The following is a 24,322-nucleotide window of genomic DNA, read 5'->3' as shown; positions in this document are numbered from 1 at the left end:
TCATACATTTAATTACATTATAGCTGTATTATATGTTTATTATAATGTACCCTATATATCAGACAGTAAAATCTAACATTTCAATGAATGCAATTCATTCTTCTTTCTATTAACATCTTACAGACAGAAAATTAGATAGTTTGGATTTTACAACAATGTATTTTATTACGGTATATCACAGAGAAATGAGGCAGAATGGTTTTAAAACATTATTTTCTGAGAAAACATTAATCATGCAGCCACAATATGGACAATTATTATAGAAATTGGTGGGGAAAATAATGGGTACATTTGATGTGTTTTTTGGCTAAGATGATAAAGCAATTTTGTGTTTCCACATGATGAAACCAAAGTTGATTTATTAAAATGGTCTATGTTTATTTAAATCATTGATTGAGAATCTTCTCTACTTGGAAGGATTTTTATTTATTGTCAAATACTTTGAAGATGCTACTTGATACTCCGATATGCCGAAGGCTGGATGAAAAGAATGTCCCCCTCATCCAAGCATTCCCCCGGATGTGATGGATGAGGGGCATTCTTGGAAGACAGCCTGAGGCTGAGGAGTATCAAGGTTCCCTCCCTGTATGGGTTTTGAGAATTGTTTATCCCACCTCAAATAAAAATACATATTTGACAATAAATCTGCTTTAAAATTATGAGTGTTTATCACAATGGAAGCACTATTTATACGGTATGTGACGTCACTTCCAGGTAGGTTTTTAGCTTTTTTTGAAGGGCGATCCCGAGCATAATAGCCAGGAAATAATGCTACTTGATACTCCTCAGCCTCAGGCTGTCTTCCAAGAATGCCCCTCATCCATCACATCCGGGGGAATGCTTGGATGAGGGGGACATTCTTTATCTAAAAAACTATCAACTTCAATCGCCTGGGTCGTTCTCTGTGTGTGCAATACAATTAACCTCCCAACACGTTCACACATTCCAAATCACAACATGTGCCACAGGTAAACAGTAATGGCGACCCTAAAGGAAGCTGTGCAAGTTATAAAATTCAAGTTGGAAAGTGGGTTACTGTAAACCAATTTTTATTCGCGGTGACTTTATTTCACGATTAACTGCCAATAAACTGGTTCGCGATGACTAATGTTTGCGACCAAGCCTTATCCAGACCTGTATTGTTATAAAAACTATAGACAAAGGATTGGTTCGCGGCGAGAAATATTCGTGATGAGAAGGCTCTCGCTAACCTCGCAAAAATTTCTCGCACACGAATAAAAATTGGTTTTACAGTATATTGTTGTAATATTTACGAAATTGGGATTGTATGTGATTACTTTTGAAAGTAACCGACCCAGTCGTTGCAGGAAGTTGCATCATGGGCATAAAAAAATTTAGTTCCATTTAATTCAGTGAGACAACTCCACTAAATTGATAATTATCCTAGCAAATGAGTCCAAATTCTATGCTGTAGGCCTAAACTTAGATGCCAAAAAAGAAAGAAAATAAATATGTACATGGAACTTCAATTGAATAAGTTCAGTTTGATTGGCTATATTTCCTTGAGTAAGACCTTTAACATACCCGGTATTGTTGAATCTTGGAATATACGAGAGTTTTTAATATTTTATAGAGTTTCATATACTAGAATGATACAAGAATTTGTTCAGGTGGGCAATGTGACTCATGGGCCATTCTAATGCTAAAAATTAGCATTTATAACCATAGTGGCTTTTATAAGAATAACAGCCATTATGATATCATTTTTATAAATAAAAAGAAAAAATGCAGAAAATTGAAAGAATGACCAAAATTTTAATTGGGAGTACATTGTATTTGATTAGGAATACTTACCTAAAAATGGGGGATGGACATGCCTACAACATATAATAATGGACAAATTAAAAACTTAAATTATGTAACAATTAATAGAAAAAATTAAAACTCGGATAACAACAAAAACAAAAGAGAAACTAGACTCTTGTTGCTGTAGCAACAAAAAGGTCTTCAGTTCCTCATGTATTAATCGGTACAAAAAAATCCATTTCACTTTTTAAAGAAAATGGATACAATATAAACTGTAAAAGAATTTCCAAGAAATTATTTCGAAGTTAAACAAAACAAAAAGACTAAATGTCAATTTTTGAATACTCTCTGTGATGACCGGAAGTTATGCCGGATCATTGCGAACATAGTAAACATATCTTCATACATTGTTTTGTCTTTCCTCAAAGTTTGGATGTTCAAGTTTTTGTTTATTATAATTAAAAGGATTTTGTCTCGGGACAGGACACGGACAATCGGAAGAGATTAAAGAAATTAAAAGTAGATATTTTAGTACATTTACCTACGGTACGTTACTGTTCATCACACAGAGTAAAATGTTAAAAAAATCTAAAGTTAAAAAAAAAGTCTTCTGCTTGAACGCTTCAAGTGAGCATCGGAAGTGACGTACGACCAAATGGAACTCGTTAAACACATGTTCAATTAAATGTCCATTATCCACATGAATTTTGTTTCTTGATCTCTCACAGTTTCTGAGATTTTGTAGCTACTTTGTTTTAAAAAAACAGGCTACCAGAGATATTTGAGATGTCTTTTTACCGGTATTTGTTTTTTTACCATGTGTAGATGATGTTCCATGCTAAATAAACAAAATATTTTTTAGAAATCAAAATTGGATGTACTTCCTATGACGACCGGAAGTTACGCTAAATTAAAGAAAATTGTGTTAACACATGTACATACGTAGGTCTATCATCAAACAAAATTTGGTTGTTCAAGTCGTAACCGTTTTTGAGATCTCATCGAAATAAGGTTTTTTGTTTGGGGACAGGAAACGGACAAACGGAAGTGCTCAATGTAAATTGTATTAAATATTTATTGTAAACTTGACTTTTGTACATTATTGTTAATTGAACTAACTAAAAATATCAAAGGAAAACAGTTAAACTGATAAACAGCTCAATTTGTTTGAACTCTTCCAGTGTAGACCGAAAGTGACAGAAGACAAAATGAAACCGGTTAAACACATCTTCAATCGAATGTCTATCATCCAGGAAAGTTTCGTGTCTTGATCACTTATAGTTTCAGAGATCTCGCGGGTACAAAATGTGTTTTAAAAAAAGCTTTCTGAGATAATTGAGATATCTCACCGGAAGTAGAATTTTTTTATTGATTTGACATTGCATAGATCACATTTGCACAGATTTATGCTTATATGTTTATTCATATTTATATAAGAAATTGAATAAGTAGAAATAATATTTTTTGAAGTGCTTCCGGTGATGACCGGAAGTTACGACGAACAAAACAAAATAGTTTAAACACATATACAGCTATAGGTCTATCATCCCACAAAGTTTGGATGTTCAAGTCTTGACCGTTTTTAAGATCTCTTAATACGCTCAATATAATCGTTAATACAATTATAGACTATTATTATGATAATCTACTTTCCAATAAGGAGTAGTTTAGTACCTATGTTTTTTTTTCAGTAATATTATATTTCAGAATACACTTTCTGAAAACAATGTGTCCGACAATATTAATGCATTTTTATAGGAAGTACTAATATTATGTATATAAAAATGCATCAAACAGTAACGATGTTGATATTTTTCCCTTACTATTTTTTCATATAGCATTCAAAGTATAGTAATACTTTTATTTTTATTTTTTTTTATCATTATTTTCTTTTTGTCAACGATAATTTTGAAATATGGCAAGTTTAGATTTAGTATCAGTGAACGTAAGAGGTCTTAATTCGTCAGAAAAAAGAGATAAAATTTTTTCATGGCTAGAAGATAATAAAATTAATATTACACTTTTACAAGAAACACATTTTATAGAGAAACGTGCTGAATTGTATGATAGAAAATGAAACGGAAAAGCAATACATGCTTTCTCCGACTCCCCCTTTAGCAGAGGCGTTTCCGTTTTGTTTAATAAAGAATGTAATATAGATATATTAAATGTGCATAAGTCAAATGATGGAAGGAAACTTCTGGTAAATGCTAAAATAGATGAAACTTTACTTACAATTGTTAACTTATATGCTCCCAATAAAGAAAGTGAAAGAATAGCATTTTTTAACTCGCTAAATACATTTATTTCTTCCCATACTCCACAAGATAGTAAACTAATCATCGGCGGTGACTTCAATTGCAATTTAAATAAAGAAAATGACAAATCCTGTAAAAAGTTAAGTATAATAACAAATAAGCTGGACCTAGTCGATGTGTGGCTCAAAAAAAATCCAACGAAAAATGGTTATACATGGTGTGATGCAGAAAATTCCCCGAAGAGTAGAATAGATTACATTTTTGTGCGCAATGATACAATTGATTATGTAAAAAATATTGTTGTTCGAAGATTACCAGGTACTCATAAAAAAATCACGCGGTTAAGTGACCACAGGTTAATAAAATGTATTTTAAATTTTAGTAATTTGGAGAGAGGTAAAGGATACTGGAAATTAAATATCTCGCATCTAGAAAACGAAGACTACAAACGTGGAATCTTAGATTTATTCAAAAACATAGATGACTCATTAGATCCAATATCAAAATGGGAATCTTTTAAAATAAAGGTTCGTGATTATTCAATTAATTACGCAAGACAATCCAGAAACAATGTAAAATATAGAATAAAATTGATTGAGAAAATGATAGATGATATAGAAAATTTACCTAGCGGAGATATTGATATGAATGAAAAAAGAAAACTTGAAAAGGAATTAGATTACATGTACGATGAAATAGCTAAAGGAGCGCAGATTAGATCTAAAGCAAAATGGATTAACGAAGGTGAACGAAATACAAAATTCTTTTTAGGTTTGGAAAAGAAACATCAAGCTAAAAATACAATATTAGAAATAAAAACCGATAACAAAACAGTAGCAAGTAATGGCGAAATTATAGAGGTAATGTGTAACTTTTATGAAAACTTATATACAAGTAAATCTATTAAAAATGATGATATAAATGCTTATTTAAATGACGTGGAATGTCCAAAACTTAGCAAGAATTTTGCGACTCGATACCTACAATTGATGAATGCGCAGATGCAGTCAATAATTTGAAAAATAACAAATCCCCGGGTTTAGACGGTATACCGGCTGAATTTTATAAATGTTTTTGGAAAACAATTGGACCACTCTTCTATGAAGTTTTACTAAGTATTTTCGATAAACAGGAACTACCCTTTTCACAGCGGTTAGCTCTTATCACTCTTTTATTTAAGAAAGGGGACAAAAATAGCCTTAAAAATTACAGACCATTAAGTTTGACAAATACCGATTATAAAATTTTAGCTTTTGTCCTTGCCAAAAAATTACAAATAGTTATTGATAAACTGATTAGCAAGGAACAATCAGCGTATATAAAAGGCCGCTTTATAGGCATAAATGCAAGATTAATTTTAGACATTTACGAATACTGCATGGAAAACAATAATGAGGGTTTATTGCTACTTTTAGATTTTGAAAAAGCATTCGATTCAGTCGAGTGGAATTTCCTTTTTCGAGTCTTAAAACAATTTAATTTTGGTGAAAATTTTATTTCATGGGTCAAAATTCTTTACACAAATCCAATTTTTAGAGTTCAGAACAATGGATGGATTTCTAAAACTTGCAAAATGAAAAGAGGTATAAGACAAGGTTGTCCTATCTCAGCACCTCTATATCTGTTTTTTGCGGAAATATTGGCTTATAAATTAAAACACAATTCAGAAATTCAAGGAATATAAATATATCAAACATGGTAGACGATTTAAAAACTATTCAACATGCGGATGATGTCACTTTAGCCTTGAAAAATATTTCTTCTTTAAATGTTGCAATAAAGACTGTAGAAGAATTCTGTAAACACGCTGGATCAAAAGTTAATATAAAAAAAAACGCAGTGTATACTACTTGGTAGTTTAAAAGACAAATATAATAATATTAGCGGCATTGATGTAACCAATGATGCTGTTAGATGTTTGGGTATTTACATTGGACATAATAAAAATCAATGCTATGAACTTAATTGGTTACATTCTTTTCAAAATATGGAAAAACTGTTCGAGTCCTGGAAAAAAAGAAAATTAACTATATTTGGAAAAGCATGCATTGTTAATTCACTAGCTATATCTAAAATAATTTATGTGGGTTCTATTTTACCTATGCCTGACCCTGAGTATATTAAACAACTGAAAAAGAGCATATTTGATTTCATTTGGAATAAAAGAGATAGAATAAAAAGAGATACTGTAATTGGAAGACAATTTGAAGATGGCGGTATAGGAGTTGTTGATATTGAATCGAAGTTTAAGGCCTTGAAAGCTGCATGGTGTAGAATATTGATTAACAAAACATGCATAATTAACAAAATAGTTGATAGTTATCTAAGAATTTTAAATGTAGATATCAATTATGTATTAAACTTATCGGAGACTAATAACTCAAATTTTGAAATGATTTTTAAACTTCCTATTTTTTATAGAGAAGTATTTTGTAGTTTCAATGATTGTAAAAAATCCATTGACATTAATAAATTATCTGATATAAATTTTGCTAAACAACCAATTTGGAACAATATTTTATTTCAATTTGATAATAAAACAATCTGTCATAAAAATTGGATTCAAAGCGGCATATTGTATGTAAAGGACCTTTTTAATGCTGATGGCCAATTCAAAACGCTTCAAGAATTGTCATCTACTTTAAAACAAAAAGCTAACTGGATGTGTAAATATAGAATAGTTAGAAATTCAATATATAAAAAATCACTAAAATTTGATATGAAATGTTGTCAATATATACAAAAAGTATCCAATTGTGATTTTCTTTTTATTAATGGTTTACATTGTATTGAAGACAAAAAATGTAAATTTTTTTACGAAAATTTGTTGTTCAAAAAATTCAAGCCTGCCTGTCACCAGGCAATGTTTAAAAGACTGTTTTCAGTGGGAAAAGAACATTGGAATGACATATACAAAAACAAAGTAAAAGATATATATGACAAACGAATATGTGAATTTAACTACAAAATGCTGAACAATACAGTGTGCTGTAACAGCTTTCTTTTTAAATGCAAATATAGGTCTTCTGCTTCTTGTAATATGTGTAGCGAAATTGAAGATGTTAAACATTTGATTTTTGAGTGTGAACATGTTAAGATGATATGGTCAACTTTAAGCTTAGTTTTAGGATTTGATATACAGTGGAAACATGTTATTTTGGGTTTTTATTTTGAGAGAAATACAAAAATATGCTATTTTAATACTATTGTGTCATTCATAGCATACAAGATATTTAAATATAAAATGTGTTGTAGATCTCAAAAGAAAACAGAGACATATAATGAATTAGTTTTATGTTTGAAAAACAATATCAGATACAATATCGATGTACTTGTAAATATGTCAAAAATACAAATGTTTAGAATTAATATTGTGAAATTTGCAGATATGGTGAAATTGTTATAATACATGTAATATTACTATATGACTTACTATCTTTGCCCGAGATAGTTGGATTTTGTTAATGGGCTCATTTGTGAAATAAATTAAAAAAAAAAAAAAAGATCTCAAGGTGACAAGCTTTTCGTCACGGGACAGGAAACGGACAAACGGAAGTGAATTTAGAAAAAGTTAAATCACAAACTTCTAGATCTTTTTAATTTTAATCATCACTAAGAATTTTAGGAAAATCTATCCAGACATCTCTGACATATTCACGAGACAAAAAGGGGAAAAAAATAATAATACCTAACAATCACTATAAGGTCTTCCGTTGGAAACGGAAGACCTTAATAATGTTGTCAAGTAACATATCGTTTACAAATTTTACTTATCAAATCTTCTCCAAGAGTAAAAGACTGATAATAAATGCATCAAACCGACTTTGTATTTATCAAAAATATTTCTCATGAGTTTCTTTTTTTTGCATTTTGAGCGAGTTGACTTTGTGGAAGTTGGTATATATATACTAGCCCAAGGTGAAACAATTTGGAATTAAGATTCAAGTTGCCAATGCAATGTTGGGTTCAGGGTGGGCCGGCCACCTGATTAAAGCATTTTGGGGAATCGAAGTGATATTGTCTATGGGATGATTAAAATATTTACCTCTTAGTATTTTTTGTAGAATTATGAAACAAATTTGTTTCACCTAGTATTTTGTATCATTAATTATCAAAAGTAATATCATGGTAATTTGATTATTTTACTTTATTTATAGGTTTTGTCAAGTCTGGTGAAGAAATGTCTTCAAGAAGTGGAAAAACTTGGCTATGAAACAATAGCATTTCCAGCATTAGGCACAGGGAATCTAGGATATCCATACATACACGTTGCAAGAACAATGCAGAAAGCTGTTTATGAATATGGTAATTCCTTACGGAAAACCTGCATAAGGAAAGTCATTTTTGCTCTTCATGAAAATGACAAAGAATGTATAAAGGTAAATATCTTTATCTTTTGAGTTCCAATAGAAATACAGCAAATCTTGTAAGGTATGAACATGGATATAGCAAAAATGGTTATACAATGTATTTACATACAGTCAAATTACTTGAACTAGATGGGACTGTTTAAAAACTTATATCTGAGTATACGAGATACTGAGGGTAAAATACTTTAAAAATAAGGGTTAGGGTAGCCCTAGCCCTAACTAATTGGGTTCATGCAAAATCTTTCACCAAATTTTCCAGACCTATTTAGCACATAAAAATTCCTTATTAATTGGGGATGCCAGTATGAGACATGTATTGCTTGTGCAATCTACTCTCAGAATGCCTGTTTGAAATGATACATGTTTCAGTGATTATTAAACTTAATTTCTTTTTTCTTATTTTAGACTTTTCAGGATGTGCATGATTCAGATCAAATTGTTAAAGGTGAGAAAATCCTTTTTAATGCTGTGAATCATCAATTTGCATAATTCAGCAATTCAAACAAATACTGGGGAGGGGTATACTACATATTAAATATAATTTGAGAAAGTATAAGAATTATAGCACAAATAAAGAATATTTTTTAACTTGTTATCCACTCAAGTAACTTGTTGCAAAGGCTTTGCATGTGGATGTATTTGCATGTGTGTCCAGCTTATGTGTGAAATTCAAAGAAAACCTATGCACGAATGTTTATCAAACTAAGGTACTTTTATTTGGCATAGTAAAAGTATATTAAAGCCTATTAATTTTCAGGTCAATTGGTTAACCATTTATTAAAATATCATTAAAATACTGGTAAACGCATTTAAAACAGGAATTTTATCCACCACTTGACAATAGACATTTCTGGGAACCTAAAGTGAAAATAAACATTTCAAATCAATGAATTGACATTTTGTTAGATTTAGACCCTGTTATTTAGGGCCGTGCTCTGCGGGCGCCCTTTAGTGATCAGTCGGTCCGTCCGTCCGTCCATTTTTTCATCCTAGATGGCTTGTCTGCTTCTCTCCCCTTGGTCCAATCTAGCTCATACTTCACTCACATAGTGTCTATGGTCATAGGGTGTGCAGTGACCTTGAATAAAGTTTGGGTCAAGGGTCAAGGTCATATTGGACCATGCCATAATCCTTTTTTCAGAGCATACCGTAATTTTCCGACGATTAGTCGGTATTTTTTTCTCTGAAGCAGAGCACCCGACTTATCGTCTTGTTCGACTTGTCGTAGGCTTGAGGTCAGAAAATTTTTAAAAATAGCATAAAAAATCTTAATTTTAATCATCTTGAGTTGGCTGTGTGATTGAAAATTATGTTGTTGAATTCAATGTTCATCTTTAATTATTATCATTTTCACTCATCTGTTAACACTAGAATACATATAAATAACATTTATTAAACAATGGTGCATTGTCTTTCATCAATTAAATGTTTTACCGTTCCGTTTTTATAAACACATTGTCACATGATTCCATATATCACTATAGTGGGAAGATAATATTGCGCAGTAAAATTGAAACCAATTGCAAACTTGAATGGAAAAAAAATATTGCAGTAGGTCCGGGGAATGTTTTAAATTTTTATTATTTTATTAGTAAAGAGTTGTTAGTGGAAAGTATAAATAAGAAATATTTTATGGTCAAAATCAATCTTAAAATACGTAATCGCCAATTATCAACTCTATTGTTTATAAGGTAGGCTGATCCCGGTTGTGCTAATAATCTTGCTAAGGCTGACATCTATACGACAATTTCACTCCCTGTGTATATAAAGAGTACCGTTAAAAGAGTGATTATAGTTCATTGATTAATTATTGCCCAATTCTTTGATTATTGTTAAATAAAAAAATTTAGGAAACGTATATATGTCGTATATATCGTCTTGTTAAAGTCGTACAAATGATCGATCTATTTCTAACAGTGTCTATGTAAAACAATAGCGTGTAACTGCATTTATTGGATACAAATTAAGAAGTTTCATCAAATCATACTAATTGCTAAGCTTTCTGCACTTGAGTACCCCCTTTGAAGTCCTAAACGAGACAGGTGCATGCCTCTGACACCGGAAATTGTTAAACAAACATTGACCACGCGCCGAGTCAACAGGTGGCTGGTTACGTAATGGCGAATACACTGGCGATGGTCAGAGTGGGTGATTATTTTAATACATGGGAATAAAATATTTCTGTCAAAGTAAGTTTAGTTTTGCACATCACGCGATGTGGGGAATTGTTTACAGTGCCAGCGACTTTGTAGATGTTGCCGGTATTTGAAAATATGATGCATAAGTAGAAAGTATAATTGTTTAAATATTAATCATTAATAATAATTGGTAGCAATATCGGGGACATCGTGGCATCATACACTGATAATGTTACTGCAGTTTTATACGCTATTTTGAAGTGATAAGATCGACGTGTCATCTGAATCGACGTATCGTAGGATTTTGTTAAAATTTTGGCTAAAAATGAGCAATTCGACTAGTCGTCTGCATCGACGATTCGTTGGGAAAATACGGTATATACTTTCCACTTAGCCCTATTTGGCGCATACTTCAGATAAACAGAGCTAAGGTCAAAAGTGAAGGTAATAGCAGAATTATATGAAAAATCCTTGTCCGAAGCATATCTTCTCTCCCATTCCTCTAATCTGGCTCATACTTCACTCACATAGTGCCTTTGCTTAAAGTGTATGCAGTGACTGTATATGTTGTTTGTAGGTAAAGTTTCAAGGTCATATCAGATCAAACAAAATCCTTTTTTAAGAGCATATATATATGTATATACTCACCACTTAGTCCTTTCTAGCTAATATTTTACTTAAGGTAGCTCCATACTCGTAAAATTCTCTGAGGAAAGTTGAAAAACTGAACTGATTTCGACTTAATAGACTTAAATGTCATCAATTGTTAGAAAAAATATACATGTCATCACACTTTTTGAGATGCCAGATAAACATAAACTAAAGCATATTTTAGCATTTGAAAAATGTATTTTTTTTGGTTAAAAGTAAAATCTTGTAGGCAGAAATTTGTTTTTCTTCTTTAATTTTAATGTCAACTTTATCAGAAAACTAAAATTACAAAAATATTTTAAAATTAATCATTGGAATAAGAAAAACTATAGCATTTAGACATACAACTGAGAGAAAAGTCAGAAAAAGAGTTATTTCCCCTTTGCATAGATAAAATATATAAAAATTTGAAAATTTAGTATAAAATTAAGTGCGAAAATATCTTGAACCTACCAATAATTCTAATTACATCCATGTGATTATATTCACATAAAATAAATAAAACTATCTTGCACAATTTTTAAAGAATTCAATGTTTTACAAAAAAGTGTGATGTCACAGAACACTGGATCTACTTTAAACAGAGCTTTTTGGTTAATGGCGTGCAATGACCTTGAACCAATTCAATGTGAAGGCCATAGCAGATCTCTTTTTAATTAGTTTTAGACCATTGATTTATCCCATTTAGTTAATCTGTTCAGATTTAACAAAAATGCGCGTATGTTAGTGTAATGAGTTCTATGCCAGGTTGAAAATTTCGAAGTTTTAGGTCAAGGTCAATGCAAAATTCTCAGAATTTTTTTTCATCATATTGTCCATGCAGTTTGTAAGCGGGGCCCTTTGAGATGGTCACCATCTCAGTATTGTCTAGTTAAGGTACCTAAGAAAAAAACGCTGTTAGTAATGGGGAGTTGATGTCTAAAGTGAAAAGTTGAAGCGGGCAGGAGATTAAATTCATCCCATTTTCATTGAAACACACAGCCAAATTTCAGGCAAAAATTTCCAAATTACTTAGTGGATTTTACTTGTCCAAGATTCAGAAGAGACCTTGACGAATTTAATCATCATTAATTACCGGAATTCACATCATATTAATAGGTGCAGATCTGTGACTCAACTCAAAAATTTTGGGCTGACATACATGCAAGCTCAAATTTTTTCCAATGAGCAGACCACAGATTGTTAGGTCTACAGCTGCGTTTCATTATGAAATATAAATTTGCTTTCACAAGTTTCAAATTTAATGTCTAGGTATATCGCTAAGTAAGGCAAAATTACAGTACAGATCAGACCCAGCTTAACAGAAAGTAAACCCCAACTTAACCCTGGGTTTACCCGGTACTTTCGGGGTTTACTCGAGGTTTACTCTGGGTTTACTAGAGTGGACCCCAAGAAAACCCAAAGTAAACCCAGAGAGGACACAGAGATTAATCCCCATCAGAAGTTTACCCCTGAAAACAGACGCTGCAAGTGTATTTGAAAAATAGAAGGGGCAGGAATTACAGGCAGTAAGATGGAAAGATGAAAGATGGGTCTGCTTCACACTTCAGTGCATAAAGTGGACCCAAGGACCAAAAGTAAACCCAGAGTGGACACAAATTTCAAACAGCAGACCCAGAGTAAACCCCAAGTAAACCCTGAAAGTAAATCTGGGGTTTAGTTGGGGTCTGCTCTTGTGTTAGGTTGAGTCTGATTAATAGCTACCGGTAGGAATAGGGGAAACTGTACACCTACATTAATGTACCATAAACCCCCACCCAACACCCCCAAGTATATATTTCCCAGAGCATGGGGATAGGGATAAAGAAGATACTGTAGACTCCTTATTAAGGTGGTATGGGACATCTGTTGATATTAATGTAGATTAAAGCACATTATAATTGAAATACTTTCATCAGTTTAGAATTTTCAAATTTTACAATATTCAACCAAAACATAGCTTTTAAAAATATTTGGAGAGGTAAAAATTGTAAAATTCCAAGCGGGATTTGAACTCTTGACTTACAGATTTGTAGTGAACCCTCTTACCCACTGCGCTTGTCTGTTAGGTGACAATATTTAATGGAAAGAAACTACTTGTGTAATTACACTTTATTTTATTTCAATAAACAATATACGTCACAACATGGAAGTGTCCCATACCACCTTAAGACTATATAAGAATTAAAGAAATAAAAAAGCCCCTGGGTCTGGCCATTCAATGTCTTGGGTTACTTTATTTTCATTTTGTCATCTTCGATTAGTACATCGTCTTACAAAATTTCTTACTTCCATGCCATGGAAACTGACAGTGGTGTCATATGGCTGAATTTCATTAGTAAATTCAGCCTGCCCATTTTACCTGAGTTTTAAATTAAAATTTATAATTAATAAAGAAATACACATGTACCACAAAAAAAGTTCAATATAATCTTCAGTTATTTTTTTTATAAAATCATCTTTCATTTTTGTAGTTTTTGATTAGTTTGGGATTATTATTGTGTGCCCTACTTCTAAGCAAATTTGTTGTCATTTGGAACTTTGCAAAAATGGTATTTTTCCTGTTTTTTTACAGATAATCTTTTTTAATTGTTTTGAAAAAGATGCAAGGAATTAATATTCATGTAAAATGACAATTAAGTATGGTGGCATATCTCTGCCCCTTGTATGCAAGTTTTTTTTCTATCAAATATGTTGACATGTAAGTTAAAAATGTTGACATGCAAGATAATTATGTCAACATGCATCAAATATCGCCTACCTGTGACATCCAAGATGCAAGATGCTACCTTTTTATGTTGACATGCAACTTATTTATGTTAACATGCAAGATAAATATGCTGACATGCAACTTATTTATGTCGACATGCGAGATAAATATGTTGATATGCAACTTAGTTATGTTTACATGTGAGATAAATATGTTGATATGCAACTTAAAAGTTGTATGTTAACCTAAATAAGTTGCATGTCGACATAAATATGTTGCATGTCAACATACATGTAGTTATCTTACATGTTAACATAACTAAGTTGTATGTTGACATTAATAAGTTGCATGTCAACATAAAGAAGTTGCATGTTAACATTGATAAGTGCATGTTGACATCAATAGGAAGCGTATCTAGCATCTTGAATGTCACATGTTGGCGATATTTGAGATTTTTTATAACTCTTATTTGATGCAGTTTTCTTGCATGTCAACATAGTTATGTTGTATGTTGACATAACTATCTTGCATGTCAACATCTTTATCTTGCATGTCGACATAATAAAAGAAAAGCAACTTGGACACAAGGGGCAGAGATATGCCACCATAGACAAGAAGCACATCTTGCAGATTTTAAAATCTTGCTTTTATTTTACTGATAGATGTACACTAAAGGAACTATGATAAAAATTTGGCATTTGCAATTTAATATTCTCCCAATTTGATGTAAAACATTTTTATCACAGAATTAAGTCCTCAAAAAAGGAATCAAGAGTATTATGAATTTGCAAAGTCAGGCCTCTCACACCCATTTTTGATACTGGGGCCGGGGCCAATAGCTTGGGAAAAATGCGACGTTTTGTTAGAAATTGGGAATTTTTTTCCTTGCTTAATGTACAGTCCCCTGAACAAAAACCAGGGTTTTTAAAAGTTAATTTTTTTTAATTTAAATCTGGGAACGTGTGTATAATAGTGAGAAGGAAAAAAGTTCATTCACAGTGTGTACATGTGATACAAGTTTGTTAATGAAGATGTAAAATTTCCCAAAAAGTTTTTGTGTAATTACTAGCTAGCTATATGTCAAATGGCAAAGAAAATAATGAAACAGTTTTTTAGAATTTTAAAAAAGTTATTAAGGTCTTCCGTTTCCAACTGAAGACCTTATAGTGATTGTCAGGTTTTTTCTTTCTTTCTTTCTTATTAAGGTCTTCCGTTTCCAACGGAAGACCTTATAGTGATTGTAATGTTTCTTTTTAAGGTCTTCCGTTTCCAACGGAAGACCTTATAGTGATTGTTAGGTTTTTTCTTTCTTTCTTATTATTATTATTTTTTTCCCCTTTTTCTCTCGTGAATTTCTCAGAGATGTCTTGATGGATTTTTATAAAATTTTCAGGAATGACAGAAAATAAAAAGATCTAGAGGATTTTAATTAAAAATGTTCTAAATTCACTTCTGGTCGTCCGTTTCCTGTCCCGCGACAAAAAGCTTGTCACCTCGAGATCTAAAAAACAGTAAAGACTTAAACATTCAAACTTTGTGGGATGATAGACCTATAGCTGTAGATGTGTTTAAACACTTTTGTTTTGTTTGTCATAACTTCCGGTCGAGACCGGAAGCACTTAAAAGATAAAAAATTTTACGCATCAAATTTTTTGTCAATAGAATAAATATATAAGAATAAATCTATACATAGGAAATCTCTGCGATGTACGTAATATCAACAAAAAATTTCTACTTCCGGTGAGATATCTCAATTATCTCAGGTAGCTTTTTTAAAACACATTTTGTACCCGCGAGATCTGAGAAACTATAGGCGATCAAGACACGAAACTTTCATGGATGATAGACATTTGATTGAAGATGTGTTTAACCAGTTTCATTTTGTCTTCCGTCACTTCCGGTCCACACCGGAAGAGTTAAAAAAATCGAGCTGTTTATCAGTTTAACTGTTTTCCTTTGATATTTTTAATTAGATAAATGAAAAATAATGTACAAAAGGCAAGTATACAAGAAATATTTGATACAATTTACATTGAACACTTTTGTTTGCCCGTTTCCTGTCCAGAGACCAAAAATCTTATTTCGACGAGATCTCAAAAACGGTAACGACTTGAACAACCAAACTTTGTGGGATGATAGACCTATGTATGTACATGTGTTAACACTATTTTGTTTTATCCGGCGTAACTTCCGGTCATCACAGGAAGTACACCCAATTTTGATTTTTAAGAAATGTTTTTGTTATTTAGCATTGAAGTAACATTTTAGCTATGGAAATACAAAAGGTCATCCACACATTCTAAAAAAAAAGTTCTACTTCCGGTGAGACATCTCAAATATCTCAGGTAGCCTTCTTTTTAAAAAACAAAGTACCCACAAGATCTCAGAAACTGTTATAGATCAAGACACAAAACTTATTTAGATAACGGACATTGATTGAACATGTGTTTAACGGGTTTCATTTGGTCCCACGTCACTTCCGGTTATTAGGTTATTACTCGAAGCGTTTAAGCAATACTTTTAAACTTTTAACTTTTTTTTTTAACATTTTACTCAATGTGATGAACAGTAACGTACCGTAGGTATATATATATCTACTTTCCATTTCTTAAATCACTTCCGTTTGTTCGTTTCTGGTCCCGAGACAAAAACCTTTTTTGAACGAGATATTATAACTAACAAAAACTTGAACATCCAAACTTTGAAGAAAGACAAAATGTATACATTATATCCATTTTCTGTTTACAAGATAATTGGATTTTTTATTCAGATTTATACATGAGGAACGGAAGACCTTTTTGTTGCTATAGCAACAAGAGTCTAGTCTTATTTTTTTTAATGTAAAATTGAATCTATATTTGTATTTATACCTTTTACAGATAAATGTTTCTTGATTTTGTTAGCCTAATGGCAATATTTATAACATCAGTCTCTGTACTTCTGTGTATTTGGGGTATTAGTCCAACCCTTTGACCCACTTACTACCGTTTTGTAGAGGATCTAGATCTGTTTAGACAAACATTTTTATAATAATTTTAACATTTATTGCAGAATTATAAACTATTAACAGCTTATCAACTAACTGTAATATCAGGATTAAAAGTAATGAACATCGTTTTTCAACTTATTCAAATCTCTGTCTTAGGAAATTCTGGCTTAAATTTACCGATCACACGAAACAGTTTACAATGCCATACATGCCAACTATCCTGATTTTTGCGGGATTCTCCCGATTTCAAGTTGTCAAAAATACAAATCCCGATATCCCGATCGGGATTGTCAAAATACCCCGAAATCCCGATTCTCACATAATCCAACCCGTTTTACGATTTCCATCTAGAATTTCAAATCCCGCGCTGCTTGTCTACGCTAACCAATCAAAAAGCGGGATTATGACCGCCATTGCTGTTTACCTGTATCGCGTGTGTGTATAGATTTTTGGGTAGACCATGGTGGAATGAATGATGTTACAAAGAACACGAAAACAGCCATCCATCAAGCCACATGCTGCTACCAACTTCTTTGTGAAATCAAAATTGGAGCAAGATGAAGGTAACTAAATTTTTTTAATAAGCTAGTATATAATATCTCTAAAGAATTTTAAGCCAGGAAACAATTATAAATACTTTCTTTCACTTTTTATAGCAACTTGACCCGTAAATGCTTTTTAATATCTAATTTGATTAATTATTCATTTTATTTTGTAGATGTCACAAGAGCAGAAGTCCTGTTTGCCAACTGCGTTGCAGAAATTAGTGCTTTTTGAACTGCTATACCATACTATTTATTGTTTGTTGAGATTTTAAAGATTGATTTAAAATTTGAAAATAAAGTTATGTACTTTATTTATGATTTCATTTGAAAGAGGAGATTGTTTGATAAACACATTAGGATTATGATAAATAGATAAAGAAACAGATGAATTTCTAAGAGTTCAATTGTTTATAGTATACAAAGCAATTACACGGCAAAATGCCGCGAAATTTCCTTCTAGGAAAATGTTGTCGCGCGTAAAATCCCCCATGGAGATTTTCAAAAGTTGGCATGTATGCAATGCAGTAGTGTTGCACATCTTCACAGTGCTTTTATGACTGCTGAATATACTGAATATATATTTAGAATAAGTATGGTTTTCTTTTAAGTTACATTATTAATTTTAGGCAATCTCAAATTGGGAAAAACACACTCAATTTTGGGAAAAAAGATGCCTTTTTCACGTTGGGAATGGGGCCGAATATCGGCCCCAATTAAAGAGAATCAAGAGGCCTGAAAGTGGTTATAAGAAAAAAAACATTTGTGTCATATTTACCATGTATACCCTGATTTTCCACAAAACAATTGGTTTCCTCAGTTATATTTATGCCTAAAGAGTGCATTTTATGCCCAAAATATTTCATGTTGCAAGGGAACTCTCTGCTGAGCAGTACCCTTGTTATATTAATGCTGCTTGAACAAAAATACTTCATTTACCCTAAAACCTTGAAATTAGACAGATTTAATTATAAACTGGTTGTGAAAATAAGCCACCTATATTACCAGTACTTGAAAATAAGCCACCTTTATTACCAGTACTTGAAAATAAGCCTGCATGGTTTGAAAATAATCCATTCGTGACAATGCATAATACGCAGTCAAGAAAAGAAGACATTTCCAAGGCTTTTAATAGTCACTGATAAAGTAATCAAATCGCTTAAAAGTAAAGTTTATGGATAGAAACCAAAACAACCAAACAATTAATTTAAATTGATAATCTATTAGTCCTGGCAGTTATTGGATTATTATCAAATACGCATTGTGAGGAAATGCCTGCATGTTGTATATGTCATTATCAAGTCGTACAACTGATCGATCTATTTTAAACTGTGTCTGTCAGTATGCAAACAAATTTTTGCTTAATGGGGCATAAAGTAAATAAGGTTTTCATCAATTCATAATTATTGTAAAGTCCGAAAGGAGACAGGTGCATGCTTTACCGGAAATTGTGAAACAAACATTGACCACACGATGAGTCAAAAGGTGAATACACTAGCTAGAATGTACTTGATGCAAGGAACAGTGGTCAGAGTGGACAAAAATTCTAATACATGGAAATAATTAATAAATTAAATACACTTGAAAACTTTTCATTTAATTATCTCTTACAATTGTTTACCTGAAATCTTATTTCTAGAACAAACAAGAATTTATAGTTTACAATCAGTCGATTATTATGTATTGTTTTGATAATTAACCGTTAATTTGCTCTCATCCCTTATGGGTTTTTTGTTTGAATAATGAACCGCGATTGAAAATAAGAAGGTTTTGAAAATAAAACCCCACTTTTTACCAAAAGCTAAAAAAGCTGCGACTTATTTTCAAGGTTTATAGTATTATGCAGATTTCTTGCAGTAATTTTGATGTTATCAAATTTGATTGATGATTTTAAAATCATTTAATATTTATTCATTTGATGAGATATCGGCGCTTCTGATTGGTCGAAAAATTTCTTTGATAACTGCATCAATAAAATTTTTGCCGGATCTACTTTTCTCAACTGTTCTAACACTATTTATAAAACGGGAATTTCCAAGATAAACACTGTCAAGAAAATGTAAAGTTGTGTCTGTTTTATTGTCAGCAAACAAAATGCAACCTTGTGAATATAAAAAATTGAAAGTTTAACCTTCAACAATTAACAAAACACATTATTTGATTCACGAAATAGAAAATTAAGCGTCTTCTCACGATTTCGTCTGCTTGAGATCAATCAACATCTACAGCGAGGCTGGCTGTTCCTTTTCCAGGAATATTATAACGAACATATAGGCCTATAAACTTTCACGGTAACACTGCTGTTCAAATTTGGTAACGATAATGTTTAAATTTACACACGTACATGATCGGTCATCAGAATAAGCGTCGTAAAGAAAAGCTATGAGTGGTTCATCAACTCCTTCTGCGTATTCCAAGCGGCTGATATATCATTTAAGTACATCACTGGCTATCTAGTTACCACAACGTTTACAAAAGTCGCTTATACATACTATTCTCTGTCGACATATCAGCTATTTTCATCCACGATCGCCTTTCCTTGGATGGTTATGTCCAGTTGCATATTCCAGCGATCTCACATGAAAACTAGTTTTATTACGAGTTTTTCTGCACAGGGAATAATATCACAAGCTATGGCATGTATTTCTCTTTCGTTTTCAATTCAGCCGGTTCAGATTTTAACTCACTATTTGTGTTTAATCCTTTAATTCAGCTCAATAGCTCTGCATCAGCTGAAAGCGCATCCATTTTGAATATTGTTGCTGTTGTTGTTTTGTATTCATACGCGCCGCTTCATTTACATTATTTACATTTTTGATCAATGACACATCACATTTTTTTATTTGAAAATGTTTTATTAAATGATAAGAAATGAAGATAATAATTTTTCTATTGATCAACGTATCAAAGAAAAAATTGACTGGAAAACTTCATCAATGCGCGTAGCGCATTGATGAAAAAGTTTTCCGGTCAATTTTTTCTTTGATACGTCGATCAATAGAAAAATTATTATCTTCATTTCTTAAAGCAATTGAGATATTTGTGTACATTAATACAATTTTTTGTAGATTTCACCTTGAATCCCACATTCCAGTTTTTAGAGAACAGGATTAGTAAAAGTGGCATTTTGATCCAGCTGATGTCTCAAGAAATAAATGAACCTGTAGATGCAGTCATCAAGTTTACTTCAAGTCTCAAAAATTCAAAATATGGACATGGAGAACATGGAGCATGTGGCCCAGGTACTATGATACGTTTATTTTTAAATTAATACAATATACTGCTACAGACAAGACACAAAACAGCAAAATCCAAAAACAGTCCCTAGGATTGCTTTATGTTTACTTAATGAGTGTGTTTACTTCAAGAATCCCAACTTTATAGATTTCAAGTTCACTTCCTAATTACATTTTACATCAAATGCATTTGTTCTCTATATGAATTTTACCTTAAGTTTTTCACATATAAAAACACAAAAGAGTACACCTATTAACGACATATCTAGGGTTTGAAAGTTGCATATCATGAAATAGTGCAGGCAGTGGGTCAGCTAGCAAAATCAATATTGTCATAAAAAAAATAATATGATACATGTTTAATGCATCAACTTAAAGAAAATGTGTTACTGAATGCTTACATGTGATATGTACAGGCGGTACACAAAATGAACTGTTTTTAGCTCACCTGAGCTGAAAGCTCGAGTGAGCTATTCTGATCACATTTTGTCCGTCGTCTGTCCGTCCGTCCGTCTGTCTGTCTGTCCGTCTGTCAACTTTTTACATTTTGAAGTTCTTCTCTAAAACTGCTTGGCCAATTTCAACCAAATTTGGCACAAAGCATCCATATGGGAAGGCAAATATAAATTGCAGAAATAAAAGACCAATCTTTATTCAAAGCAGAGAAAACCTCGAAACTGTAGAAAAAGGGGGGTGCATTTTAAAAAATCTTCTCCTCAAGAACTACTGAGTCAAATTCAATGTAATTAAGCATAGATAATCCCTATGGAAAGGTAAATATAAATTGCAAAAATTATGGGCTAATTCTGTTTCAAATCTGAGTTATTACGAAAAATAATAATAAAGGAAAGGCATGTTTTAATCAGTTTATAGCTTCGGGTTTGGTATCCATGAGTCTTGATAAAAAAGGTAGGCAAAACCGGGCCGGGGCAAAACAAAAGATTGGCAGTTAATAATCTGCCAATCTCATTAAAATTTTCAGGATATTTTATGGACCAGTATATTTTTATTCACTGTCAATATTGCTGCAAAACAATGCAGATTTTGGAATTGATGATTGCCGATCTACCCCAGCTTTTATTTTGCCCCGGCACGGATTTGCTTACCCATTTTACCAAGACTCCTATTCCATACTTCTAAAACGAGGTTCTTTGTTTAAAGCAGCCATGACGTATGATAAAAGGGTCGATCTGACAAAGATGAATTTGTTTGTAGTGCAACAGTTCGCGTAGGAAGGGAATCTTTGAAACATGCAAAATACATTGGTGCCGATTTTGTGAAGTAAATAGAGGCTAAATATTTCAATGCGTTGACAGTTTTTACATATGACGGTGGTGTTAGCTTGTTTTGATTTTCGTTTCGTTTTCATTATTTATGACTTGTAACCTGGGAACTATCGCCTGTATTTTGTGATTTGTTAGTATCAAATCAAACAGAGACTTCGGTAAATCAGACAGTGAACTGTTTACCTGCGCAAATTAAGCAAACTCTGATGTATTAAAAAAGTACTAAAATAAAAATCATTCTATCGGTAATTCGGTATGATCTTTTGCGTAATGGTAGATTAATGCAATATGTTTTGTTGAGATGCTCAGCATTTTCTCGAGTTTATTCAGATTAAATAGAGTTTAATATCGCTGGCGGAAATATGTAGGTATATACATGTATATGATTCATTTAGAAAAAAAAATTGTGCGAAGTCTTTATTTGTTATTAAATGGTGCATGTTTCTAATGTTTAATTGTTTACAATTTCTATTTACTAATCATATTTGAGTGTTAAGCTTCAAATTATAAGCAAGATACAGAGATTTGCTCACAATTCTATGTTTGTACACATATCTGAGGCCATTCTTTTTTTCCATTTTAAATGCTGAATAGGAAATACCAAGTTTAAAATCTTAAGCTGAATTTGATAAACTCATGTGAACAAAATATGACTCAAACCTAGCAGAATTGTAAGCTCTGTATCTTGCTTATAATTTTACGATTGATGCTGAAATTTTGGTTGATCATTAGTAATTCTATATGAATAAGAGTATGTTATTAATAAATACTTGTGCAAAATATTAAGGGATGATATGCCGTATATAACTACTCTCTGGGCCCCCTCTTTATACAATAAATAATGTGAAATCTACATCAATTTGGTAGTTTTTCAGAAACGAGTAAATAAAAACGACACCGTTTAAACAGTTTCCATAGTTCTGACAGATTTATGTTGCGAGGATAAGGGAATTATTGCTATCATAAGAAAATATTACAGTAGAAAATTATCTTGGTTTGTAGCCATTAAAGATGAAAATAATGGGTGGGCCTTAGTAAATTAGAGTGATGTGCCTGTTAATACTATAACATTGATTTTTATAGCTCTGTAACATGTCACGTGACAATATTTTTCATTCCAGTGTATTCAACAATCAAGTGTGAGTAAAGTTATAAAAGTCACATGAGTCACGCGAGGTAGACAACAGTCATTTAATTATAATGGAGAAGACAAATTAAATTTTTGAATGTTTTTAATTTGAGGAATCGAGCGCATTGAGGTACAATTTTCTTCTTCACATCTATAGGATTTTTTTTACATAAAATACAAAAACTATTATATTTAAAAAAAAAATACAATAACTATTACGTAGTTCAGGAAGAAAATGTACTTTATGCTCTCATATCTTTTGATCGTTTTATAAAGGGGGGGGGGGGGGGAGCAGAACAAAAATATAGGGAATTGGAAGTTAACAGTGTACCCCTACCAAATGTTTACTTTTATATCTTGCATAGGATTTTCTGGGTAAAAAAAGTATTCCATGAAGGTACCATGTCAAAGATTATGTGTATGCCAAAATAAGAATAAAATTTGAATACTTTACAATATTTATTTTTTGTTATTCTACCGAAGCGGCCATATGGCACAATATCTTTTGAACGCCCATTGTTGCTCTGGTTAGCGATGTGGCCCCATGGGCCTTTTGTTAGGTCACCTGAGTAAACTCGGTGACGTATTTCTATCCATTTTCGTCCGTCGTCGTGCATCGTGCGTTAACAATTTTACGTTTTTAACTTCTTCTTAAAAACTTCAAGTCCAATTGTTACCATTTTTGGTGTGAGACATCACTATGGTAAGAGGAATCTAAATTGTGAAATTGGTGGCTCTACTACCCCCCAGGGCAGCACAAGTGGGGCCAAATATGCAAAAAAAAGCCAAATTATCAAAAATCTTCTTCTCTACTCCCACACATGTAAGGGAAAAACTGGTTGCATGGTTATGATGTCCATGAAGCCCTCTACAAAAATTGTGAAATTCATGGCCCCTGGATCAGGGGTTCAGGCTCTAGGGTGGGGCCAATATGGCCATATAGTAAAAATGTATTAAATCTTAGAAAATCTTCTTCTGCCATATACCAGTATATTTGTTAAAAACTAAATGCCTGGTTATGATGCCCATGAGGCCCTCTACCAAAATTGTGAAATTCACGGCCCTTGGGTCAGGGGTTCAGGCTCTAGGGTGGTGCCAATATGGCCATATAGTAAAAATATTAAATCTTAGAAAATCTTCTCTTCTAATCTCATATATATTTGTTAAAAACTAAATGCATGATTATGATGTCCATGAAGCCCTCTAACAAAATTGTGAAATTCATGACTCCTGTGTCAGGGGTTGAGGCTCTAGGGTTTGGCCAATA

General features: G+C 32.1%; 1 protein-coding gene and 1 long non-coding RNA gene across 6 annotated transcripts in view; both read left to right on the top strand.

Annotated features, from left to right (window-relative positions):
• LOC105320498 (uncharacterized) overlaps positions 1-24,322 on the top strand; it is a 140,373-nt gene that overhangs the window by 39,722 nt on the left and 76,329 nt on the right. For all 5 annotated transcript variants that reach the window (XM_066079298.1, XM_066079299.1, XM_066079297.1 and 2 more), the window contains exons 7-9: positions 8,183-8,404; positions 8,801-8,840; positions 20,473-20,646. In XM_066079298.1, coding sequence (XP_065935370.1) covers positions 8,183-8,404; positions 8,801-8,840; positions 20,473-20,646 — 436 coding nt within the window. The remainder of the gene's footprint in view (positions 1-8,182; positions 8,405-8,800; positions 8,841-20,472; positions 20,647-24,322) is intronic.
• LOC117689491 (uncharacterized) lies at positions 17,306-17,718 on the top strand. Its single transcript, XR_010711557.1, has 2 exons — positions 17,306-17,425; positions 17,581-17,718. It is a non-coding gene; the product is annotated as an uncharacterized lncRNA (long non-coding RNA).

Source organism: Magallana gigas, chromosome 3 (assembly GCF_963853765.1).
Source record: "Magallana gigas chromosome 3, xbMagGiga1.1, whole genome shotgun sequence".
Classification (NCBI taxonomy): Eukaryota; Metazoa; Mollusca; class Bivalvia; order Ostreida; family Ostreidae; genus Magallana; species Magallana gigas.
The sequence above is the reverse complement of the archived record's forward strand: the minus strand, read 5'-3'. Positions and strand labels throughout refer to the sequence as shown.